This window comes from Adelges cooleyi, unplaced genomic scaffold (assembly GCF_023614345.1).
Source record: "Adelges cooleyi isolate 19-005CV unplaced genomic scaffold, UGA_ACOO_1.1 ACOO_flye_CR_arks_rails_tigmint_CR_PRNA_30, whole genome shotgun sequence".
In the NCBI taxonomy this organism is placed as follows: Eukaryota; Metazoa; Arthropoda; class Insecta; order Hemiptera; family Adelgidae; genus Adelges; species Adelges cooleyi.
The window spans coordinates 21,182,852-21,194,766 of record NW_026095971.1 but is presented as its reverse complement, the minus strand read 5'-3'; the positions used below and the strand labels follow the sequence as shown (position 1 = coordinate 21,194,766).

At 32.4% G+C, this 11,915-nt stretch overlaps 2 protein-coding genes across 2 annotated transcripts in view; both read left to right on the top strand.

Annotated features, from left to right (window-relative positions):
* The window catches only part of LOC126838245 (uncharacterized), a 160,609-nt gene that overhangs the window by 20,571 nt on the left and 128,123 nt on the right, over positions 1-11,915 (top strand). The gene's annotated exons all lie outside the window — the stretch shown is intronic.
* LOC126838239 (uncharacterized) lies at positions 7,551-9,935 on the top strand. The gene is made up of 3 exons (XM_050572512.1): positions 7,551-7,748; positions 7,976-8,002; positions 8,425-9,935. Exons 1-3 carry the CDS (start codon positions 7,677-7,679, stop codon positions 9,751-9,753), a joined length of 1,428 nt encoding a protein of 475 aa, XP_050428469.1. The 5' UTR covers positions 7,551-7,676; the 3' UTR covers positions 9,754-9,935.

The window sequence follows — 11,915 nt, the reverse complement described above, 5'->3', positions numbered from 1 at the left end:
ATATATAAAATATGTCCTTTTATTTATAATGGAATTCAGATTAGAAGTTCTGGCCAAACATTTGCGCGAATAATATTTAAGACCTACTTATGATATGAGGTCTCATAATGATATAAACTAAATGTTTGTATTATATATCTAATTACTTTGAGGTTGAACAATTTATATTTTGTTAATTTATTGAAAGGATGTGTTGTGTTTTACATGACCTTAGGCTAGCAGAACTATTATTTTACACAAAAAATCTATATATTTATTATGTAATGTTGATCATTAGCTTAGTGACACAAAATATCAACAAGAATTTATTACTGACTATTAACCTAAATTCAAACCAGGTTAGTATGCTCAAATCAGTACAGTCATAACCTATCACACTGCACAGTATGAACTAGCACAGCAAAGAAGTACTAAAGTGATTGGGTTGAACTGTTTGGTTTTTGGACCAATATGGGACGATAAAAATCGAATTTTAAATGCCCAAAGAGTAAAAAACCTTTTAGTTAATCGTTTTTTGAATACATCCTTTCAAAAATTTCCAATTTTCAACAAATATGCATTTTTGAAAATAGTCAAATTGGTTCTAAAATCGTGTGGAATTTTCGCCTTAAGACACAGTACTAAAAAATGCCGTTTAGAAGTATCTAGCGGTTAATATTTGTACATATCGCATACTTGTTCTTTTATTATTTGCAGGTTTTTTTATTTGCAATAATTTTAACTTGAGCCGTTACATTCTAAAACGTTATACCTAGATTGTGAAACACTCGTGTACACAAAAAACGATTGTCCTTGATTTCTAAATCCGAGAAAAAAAACGCAAAAAATGTACATATTTTCAACTTGCAATAATTCCTAAAGACCTATAATTGTTGGCTATGATTTTTAACATTGTCAATTGGTTTTATATTATGTTAATATACTAAACACTTGTGTGTGACAACCGATAAGACGAGACAAAGATAATATAGAAACGCAACGATTCGACGGTTTCATTTTTTTTTATTTTCAAGTTACACCGATGAAGTTCTACAAACTTTATTGCTAAGACTGGAAACTTGAAAACAAGAGCGACGTGGTATTTTTATTGATTTTAAACTTATTGCGATAAAAAAAAAGAAAGAAAGTAAAACAAAAATAGACGTGTCCAAAGTTGAATGCGTGAACTTGTTTGTGAACTTTTTACTTTTCACACAGCGTATGTGTGTTATGTAAAAAAAAAAAAAATGGTACCAACGCAATGACTCGAAATTTTTCGTGGCAATTGATTCAGTCTGGCGGTGGTTTTTTTTATTTTGGTATTTTCTAGCCAAAGTAATATAGTTTGAAATGAAAAACATGCTGACTCTTCGGCTTATCCCGTACAGACACAAACGGAATCAGACAGTCAAATCCGCTATCTCCACAAACCTCCACCCGTCGCCGCCATTTTGTCATGATGGAAATGTAAGAAAAAAAGTCTTATATACATTCCTCTTTATTGTCGATTCATATGACTTTGTGGTCGGTTGAAAAGTGTGCTCGTTAGTGCATCAGATAGTAAGAAATAAGAATAAGTACTCTCAGTCTGAGGCTGGCATTGGACAACATAAGTTTTCATCAATGGAAACTGACTTTCAATGGTGTTTAATGTGCGTTTCTTCTGTTAACACAAGCACAACATTCGTGTACTAATGATTTATCATCCTTAGAAATTTTATATCGAATAAAGTTTGTAGTTTTCTCAGAACTCATCGAGTCGGGTGATAGCAAAGCAGTTTTCATGACGTTATTTCGTTTAACGTGAATGTACTTACTGCGAAACTAAATATTTCAAATAGTCAAGCACATCTCTAGGCAACCGAAGCCCAAGGGTCTTTGGGCGTTTGATGTTAGCCGACAGACGGAGAGAAAATGTAAAAAAAAGTATAAATTGCATATGCATTGTTGCATTCTTTTTTTTTTTTAGGTCGATGCAGCACGGTTAGGGTTACAATGCAAACTCTGTTCCATTTATAAGAACCGTTGAATTTTGTTTTTTGTTAGTTTGCTCAACTTAACGTTAAGATTTAGTGATAAATTACTTGTACAACGCGCCTTGACAAATGCCAATCTGAGGCCCCTTAAGGAAATTTCGAATAATGTCAAAACTCTGTGATGGTCAGATCAGGTCAGGTTAGGTTAAACACACATGATATTTTATTGCCTATACAATTGTTTGTATTGAATACAGTTTGTACCATCCACAATTTTGCATTGAAGTGTTTATTAACACTTATTTATAATAATACAGCAATGGCAACTATTAACTATTAACCAACATACACTGTAGCTCGCTCGGCTGACTCGCAAAGATATCAGTGTAGCCACACTAAATATTAGTATAAATTATCGTGCAGATATTTAACAATATTATTGTACAGACCTTGTCGATCAAACCTTTTGATCTAATGATAACCGACTATAAATCATCACAGAAATTAGATAATTTCGTATCTATTTATCTAATCTGTGCAATTGTTATCCAATTTTACGCTCGGACCTGCGGTCACACTGATTCCGTTTCGAATCATGCGGCGCCACGGTTTTTGTTTAAAAGCTATCTGCTGTTTTCATACATAATATAGTCTGTGGTAATTATCTGTGCGACGAGAGAGAGCTTAAAACTTTCCTACAAAAAAAGAAAAACAACACTAGAAGGTATTAAAAAAAAAAAAATTAGTTTCTACCAAAGACCTCGGCACGAGCAATGATGCATGGCGTGATGGCGTCATAGTGTATACTTAAGGGCCGTGCAGGGGGGGTGCAGTGTTTGCTGTCTGGCACCTGTTGGGTCACAGTATCGATCGGCTAACCTGACATCCGGTCCCCCGGCCGCCGCGTCACACCGGAACTAAAATCCACTGATGTACTTGCCGACAGAAAGCTTATCCAAAATTGTATGGGTTTACCGCGAGGGGTAGGGGTTTTCGAGGGGGGGGGGCTGATGACTACCGTGCAACGGGTATAGCGTGGAAAGAGGATATAAAACCATAAAAACAAAAAAAATTACACCCTCGCCAAGTCGGGCGATCCTTTAAAAATTGTCTTTAAATTATTAAGCGGTTAATTAGCAAAAAAAGTAGGAGAAATGTAGGGGTAAAATGTGTCTTAAGATACTAAGTTCTGAAACTCTTCGTTGCACTTGTCCATGCCAAGGCGATTACGATATAAGTCCCTAAATAACAAATTCCGTTCATCGGTTGACTAAAGAAAACTTTTAAGTACATATTTTCTATCCTCTTGACGAGCTCTTTCTAATCAGCTTAAATTTAGATTGTCTGTCTTATAGTTTAATAAATAATTGAAAATTAAGCGTTGCAGAATTTTTAAAATTGAAATCATTATAGCCGACCTACCTGTAAATTATCTGATATTAAAGCTAAGACTTATATCAACTATCTCCTTACTATTAGTGAGTAGGACTTTTTTTTTTCATATTCACAACAAGCTCTTAGAGTTATCAACATGAAATTGTTTTCGTTTCAATTACCATATACTTGCTTGATTTGTTAAGTACATGTCATCCCGTTTGAAGAAAACAATGTTAATATTATTTGCTTCAAGTATAAGGGATGAAAAAAAACATTTTCTTAATATTAAAAATATAGTAAAACATGTAAAACTTTAAAAAAAATTCCAAAATTAATTCATATTTTCCATCTGTAATATAATAAAATCACTTTGACTCTTCGATGAGAATCTGTATTTGTATAATTACAAATATCGACAAAAGCATTGTACCAAATTACAATAATAGGCATGAAAATTAATTTTTCTTTTTAGGGAGAACTCGAAAAAGGTTGATCGTCTGTCTATAATAATTTAATGCTATAGTTACCCGTACAACGTAATTAACAATATATTAATGGACATATTTTCAAATACTTGTTGACACAAAGCAACCTATAAATTTACTACAACCAAAGTGTAATTTTCCCTTTTTTTTTGGGGAGGTTTTTCCTTAATATAAAAAAAAAGTTCTAGTTATCGTCCCATTTTTTTAACTTTGTTGAAACATTTTTTTTGATGTCAAATTTTTATAAAAATAAAGTTTTATCAGTTTTAAAAAAAATTTCATTTTCATGTTTCAACCGATTTCAAAATATTATCTAATATGGCTGCGACATTAAAGAACAACGCCGGTTTGCGCATAACAAGATTCTGGCTGCCCTCAAACGTTATAAATATTTATTTGATTTTATTATAAACGTTTTCCTTCTAGAAAAAAAAATTTAATAATTTTGCCGGTCGGTATCGATTTTTTGTTTGTTTTATTCCTTTTGTTGTTGTTATTCCTTTTTGGATTTTGTTATTATTGATGTTGTATAATATAGTTATTTTTATTATGATTGTTCTGTGTATGTTATTATGAACCTCGATGTCTGAACCCGCTGGGGTTCAAAGTTAAACAAACAAATGTGTTTTATTTGTAAGAACGATAACAAGAAATATCTTGTTATCTTTCTTGTTATGCTAAATATAGCATGTATGTTAATATGTTTTATACTAACCGTTATTTATATTACAAAAAATATAAACATCTTTATAGCTACCAAAAATCTCATAGCAAACACTGTATTCGTTATAAGTTGTACCCTAAAAAATCAGTAAGTATAATAATGTAATACCCTAATATTGTAAATAGAAACACCTATAACAGATTCTCCTTCAGCACATACTAAGTATACCGAGCCGTTGAAAGTAGAAGCAAACAACTATGCCAATCGCTTTGCGACATATTATGCAGACATATGTACATAACAATTCAAAAAAGATAGATTCTAATTTAATAAACATTTTAACATGGATATTTTATTGGGCTAAGTACAAGTAAAATTTCATGTTACCATTTTCACGTTACACTTTCACTTTCAGTTGGTGATAATAGTTTAGATATAGGAGATTAGTGATAAGAGATTAGATATCAGATATTGTAGATAAGAAATAATAAACAAATGATACGAGCTAAGTGATAAGAGATACATGATAAGAGATAACATATCCACGATTGAATGTTTTTCCGCGGAGTGGAGAAAATAACTAGGTTTTGTTCTTCAAAACTAAGCGACAAAACACCAATAACTTTGGGTTAGACAATGGTTTGAACTAAAATATATCGAAACAATAATAATTATTGTTCATATGCAGAAATCTCATCACACCTCGTTTAGTACAATATCAAATTCAGTAACAGACTGTTATGTTGGTGCTATGCTCGGTTTGACGGGGTTATTGAAAACATATTAGGTATATTTCTCTTCGTTTCCAACCGAGAGAAGTATAAATAGCTCGTTAAATTATTCGTTGTTATTCTAGCCTGATTATCATTCATCAACAGCATGGCGGACTGTAATTAATACACTATACTGTTTAATTCCTGTATACGAACCGTAAGATAGATTTTGCAGCGCACGTGTACAAACAAACAACAAGTCTAAGAATCAACCCCCGCAGCGAATTGAACAAACAAATGCGTGTGGGTGTCGTCCATTCTCTCCGAATCAGGATACCGTTTTTCAATAGTTACCATCGTTCTATTGCATCTATTATCGTTGAAGTACCATCATTTTGTATACTAAAGACCTTAAGGCAAATGGAACGAGAGAGAGAGAAAGAGGAGAGGGTTAAAGTAGCAAGGAGAAGAAATGATTACAGACCTATAATAAAGCTGAGGAGATAAAGGTTTATAAGGATTTCGGACTATCAAAATTATAGTTTTCATTCTCTTTTTTTTTAAGAATATTTCTCATATTATGTATCACATAACTAAGCAGAATGTATTAAATAGTGTATGATAACATCCCAAATAACATATATTATTTTAAACTATAAACAATGTAAAGTACACTCAATATTATATATTGTTTGTACTAAATAAATAACATTAACAGATAAATAGACATTTAAAGACACGTGTAAACAAAAGTCAAAACTATTTTTTTTTTAAATCTCATTCACCATTATACTCTGTACAAAAATTGGACTGCTTGGAGTGAGAAGAATATTTAGAAAATATTTCCATAAGGTACCGTCAAAAGGTTTGCCGTTTAATCTGATTTGCGGCAATCGATGGTTCTTTAAACATTCATAAAAAAGGGTTGAAAGTTTCTAAAGTCAACAAAAGAACTATAAAAAACTACTAAACAATAGCCGTTATACTTAAATGTTTAGTCGACATTGTGAAAAAATGATCTGGTCTGGTCTTCGACCTTTCTATAGAAAAATTGTAATCTAATTATTATTATTTCTATGATAAACGACTTAAAGTCCATTTTTTAGTGATTTATTCACATCCAGTAGTTGTTTCGTGCGACGTCTAATAATTATTTACTGTACCTGTATTTCAATATGCGTTGCAATTATCTAGGTTTTTGTTCCTTATTAAAATAAATGGGGTTGCAAACATGGATAATGAATGACAACATTAATCAAGGTACGACTATAGGTAATGGTGAACATTTCCGGCAATAGCCTACTCTGTTTTAATTAAGTTATATTATCTGTTTGATATACTGATTCGTTGCCAATATTACTGAATAGACTATAATTTACAAATGAAAATAATTAACCTATAAGGGTTTTGATACCGATTAATTGAGGCGAGCAAACTTGCTGTGACAATAAACAACAATGAACATTCATACATCATATCCATATGCAATATAACATTAGAGAGATTTGCATTAAGGTACTCAAATAATTGTCAAATTTTGTTATCAAAGTGAACATTGTTGTCTAATTTTTAGTAAAATGATCTCTAGATAAACGATATTAAGGGCTTGTAGTTTTCCTTACTAAAAAATATGACTATTTTTTATTCAAACCACTCTAACGCATATTTAATTTAGCATTGACTAGGCATACCTTTTTAGCTGGGTAACTCAGCGGAATGACTTTGCTGAAAGTCCAGACTAAGCAACAGTATAAACTAGCATAGCTTAGAAAGAATCAAAGGTGAGGTGCAGTGCTTACAAATTAGCTTCAAAGAGTTTATTTGAAAGTGATTTTATCATTTTTATTAATAATCATTCCTGTCGACCTGATCATTTTTTTTATTTCTTTCATATATTTTACATCAATTTAAGAAAATATGTTTTTGAAATAAAGTTTGTCCTTTGATACAATTTTCAAAAACCAAATATTAATGAAATACATGGTTTTATAATAATTTCAAAAAAACCTAGTTAAATGTTTAAATTTTAAAACGATCAAATATTTTTTTGTAAGAAATTCGATTTCAATAAACGCAGTTTAGTTAAACATTTTTTTTTTAATATTTGCATATAATGCATACGTGTCCATTTATTATTTGTAGGTATAGGTTGTATACGACCCTTTTTTTAAATATAATTTTAACTCAAGTCGTTACATTTTATAACATTACAGATTGTGGGACACTTGTGTTCACAAAAAATGATACACTTTGATGTTTTATACTAACATTTTAGTCATAAAACAAATATTAAACTTAACCATCCTCGTATCAGATATTGTCGATCTGTGATTTATTATAGCCTTTAAATTGCAATTTTTTAATAGTGTAAGTAGTGTAATACACTTTGACATAACACAGAAATACAACATAGTGCCTGTATCTGACTTACACTTCTCTACTTGGTTCTTAGTGTTATACTTCATACTAGGTAAACGAAAAAATGATTTTTAAAATCACATTTTTGTTGGCTTGTCTTAACATTTTAGTAACAGCGCCAAATACTCCAGGAGAGGTAAATATAAACGATTACATTTATTTGATAAATATTTTTTTTTAGTAAGTATAAATTCATTTTGCCATTTTTATAACCCCACAAAATGTTTCGCATTCTTAAGGCAGACAATTAAAATAATTGTAATGTAATAATATTTCGAGTAAACTTTACTGGACAGCTTTTTAATAAATATATATTTTTTAATCGATTGTACTTTTCATATTATCATGCGTTTCTATTTCTAGAGTTCTGATGCCAATGAAAATCAACAGGTAAAGTAAACAATTGGCTAACAGGTATTATACTGTATTTATGATTGGAAGTATACTTTAAAACATAATGTTTGTCTTAAAAAGTAAAAAATATATTCAATAATTTGAATTAATACATTTTTTATCGGAAAAATTAAAAAATAATTATTTCTTAAACAAATTTCTAGTATAAAGAGTAGTACAAATGCTTGTTTGAGTAATAAAAGTGCTTAAGTCTAGAAAAATAATTTATATGTTTTTTTAATGATATTTAATTGTAATAATATGATTTTACGGTTTTTTGCACCAAAATGTAGACAACATTAATTAATAATTATTTAGATGATTTTTTCTCAAATAAAATACGACTTTATTTGTACTGTATTTTCAATAATTAATTTGTTTTTTTATTTGTTAACTTTTAAACGACAAAATTGAAATAGGAAAACACAGTCGAATTGGAAGAGTTGTACGACGTGGAAGTTGTATGGTCCTTAAATTCTATGCCGACGTTGGACGAGACAGAAGTTCACTTTAGCAGAAGTGACATTAACCTTCTTACGGAAGACTGCGACCTCGACTTAAACTGTTTGGACCGGAAAAGAGCGTCCGTTAAGAAGTACCAGCAAAAAATGCAAGCGATCCAGTGTGTACACGGATTGTTGGCTTTGAGAGTTTTGGACGAACTGCAAGCAATCTTCGAAAGACCATCATCATCGGACATTGGGGCACAAGAAGACGATCTTCGAAATGCCATTTTGAGACATTTAAATTATCTGAAGAAAATGCTGTGCCTGATAAACATGGCGCAATTGGACGCTTACGCTTGGCAAATTGAAATATTTACCTTTGTGGAGGGTCTTGCGGATGGTGGCGAGACTAGCTTTAGTTTATACGAAACATATTTCACACACAACAAAGAACGCATGCGAGAAAAGCCTTTATCGTTTGTCGGTCAATGTGTCCAAGACAGATATTTACCGTCAACGACAGCAGTCAACAGTCTGGTCAAAGATGTTTACTCGACGATTGGGTCGTTGTACAACGGCTGCGCGTTAGACAGACAAGAAGACCGCTATACACTGGAGAATCTCATGTTGTATCAGCTGTATCCAAAGCAAGATTTCATTTTCGAATGGCCCATGTATCGCCACCGAACTGATATGGAAAACTTCCAACAACAGTGGGGCGAATACAGCATGTGGAATGATCCGCAAAATTGGCGTCTCGTGAGGGCATTGGATCCGATCGGCAGTAACAAGTACAATGTGCTAATTTCGAAATGCATCCAAATAAGGGTCATGTACTTTGTATGGTTGCACTTGCATGTATACGGCGCCTTGAAAAGCCGACCTACTGGTGTAAACAAAGAAATGCTCCAAATGTGGAACGGGCTAGTCGCAAATCTGAAAAAGATCTTGCGGTTGCTTAGGTTCAAGGGAAACGTGTACTGGTCCGCAATACACATTATGATGGACGACTTGAATAACATTAGCCAAGGAAAACTCGCCGCACAGGAGGAGTATACGAGAAAATATTTTTGTCAAGCTGTAGAAGATCTAGGACTCGATGATGCATCCGGCGTTAATCAACAGTTAATAGACTTAAAAGTTCCAGAAGAGCACGATGACGTGTACGAAGAGATCGATGCCAATTCTTACGCGCTAATGATTTTCATTATGAAATTAAAATATTCATTATCACCAATCAACGGCTCGTTTGTTCGTTTCATAGTGTCTGCCGAAGGAAATGAAGCCTTTTGTGTGCATTAAAAGACGATTTAGAAATTGAAAAATAATAAATAATAATAATAATAATAATACTGTAATACAGTTTTCTAATGAACAATAATATTCTTCTTTTCTGTTTACATGTAGTTATCATAATCATTTGTATGCTGCACTATTTTTTTCTTTAATATAAGCACTTAATAAATAACAATAATAATTTTATTTTGCGATTGGCATACGTTTATTTCCATTATAACCTCTTGCAAGCTTTGGCAATTTTGTAATAATTATTTCAAAACTTTGAATTATGGAAATGTTATCTCTTGTTCTATCTCTTATCTCTTATCACTTATCTCCTATTTCTTATCACGTGAAAGTGTAACGCAAAAATGGCGACATGCAATTTCTTGTATACAGCCCAATAACAAAATATATTACAAAACAATCGAAAATACTATTTTCATCATAAGCCAATTTTTATATGCCATTAGAAATAATTGCAATTGAATACGACCCGTTTAAGTGTTCGATAAACAATAGTACACGCTTTAACCGTGAATAAGACAAAATTTGACGAATGGATTGCTCAGTTGACAAGTATTGTCATCGTTTTTGAGGTCTTGACAAGCGTAAACGGTTAATATTATTGGTAAATGAGGGGTTAAGGAAGGGTCTGACGAAAGCAGAAACACAAAAACCGTCGCGTTTTGTTGTGCTAAGGATTTAGCCGTCAGAATTACCAATTGTATTTTCACCTTGGCGACACCGCCTACTTGTCATTTACCTAATGTGATTCTTAACATAATAATCACTATGTACAGCAGTCAATTTTCAAATTAGAAATCACTTAAAAATGCAAAATACAAACAAATAACACGGCGATAATAACAACACGGTGTACCTACCTAATATGTATTGACTTTTTTTAATAGAAAATAAGAACTAAAAAATGTCCCCATTAAATTAGAGAACGGTCATTGTGGCACTTTCTATCACAGTTGGAAATTATGCATGTCATGTTTTTTTTTTTGTGCCTTTATATCATTGACACGTCCTGGCTTAGTAACGAGAAACTGCGATTATCTATACAGGTTCATAAACCCTAAAAATACAGCAAAATTTTTATGTGAATGAACAAAAACGGTTGACAATGTACAAATTAAAAATGTCGTTTTCAATGTAGTTTTAATGGGTATCTTTTAAAAGTCCACAAACAACTTAAAATATATATATATATATATATAAATATATTAAATTTATCTACAAACGCGTACGGATGTAATGTAAATAACGATTGGTCAATAACCCTGTCTGGATAAATATTTATTTATTTTTTTATCAAGACGGGCAAGCAAAATGAGGTCATGTACTGTGTGATTGATGCTGGCTATATTGTGTTATAACCTAACCCAAAACGTTGTTATTCTGACGGTTGTAATAATATTGACACAGCGCGGTGCAGAATGCATTGGAGCAAATGAGTTTTGATTTAATGCCATTAAAGCGTTTGGTGACTACAAGTGCCAGATCTGATTACAGAGAATTCGGATTTCGCGTACAAGTGCCCCTTAACAAACGGCGAATGATTATTTCCAGTTAAATGTGAAGTTGAAATGTATTCGGTCTCCTTTGGTAAAAATGGCAAAATCCGGGCTGATGGTTTTTAACATATTTATATAGTCGGTTATCATTTAAATCTTACCATTGCTAGTCAACCGAGTGAGCTATCTGTTTTCATATAGTCTGTGTGGTCGTTGTATATATCATCTTTTGACGTTTTTTATCGGCCGGTCTTCTTATTTTTGAAATTGTGTTGGCGCTTTTTCTTTTTGTTATTCCTGAGAGTAATCCGGCGGCGAAGGTAAAACAAAGCTTTCGCTTGTAGAGATTAGAATTATGCTGCGGAAAATTTACGGCCTGCGTGTGTACATATTTTTTTCCCCTCTGTCAGACCTCTGTTGCTGTGCTCTTCCTCTGTCCCTGCCCTAGGCTCGACCTAACCGGTAAAACGGGCTTTGAATTTATATTCGGCCGTTTGTTTCGGATGGTACGTGATCGTGGTGCTTGCACAGTGTATCGGCATGACATTTGGTAGGTACCACACACATTCACCTAGTCATTTCCATCCGGCTTGCTATCGTCCCAACAGCAGCATGATATACTTCCAACAAGGTGGTTTCTGGACATTTGAACGCGCCGGATAA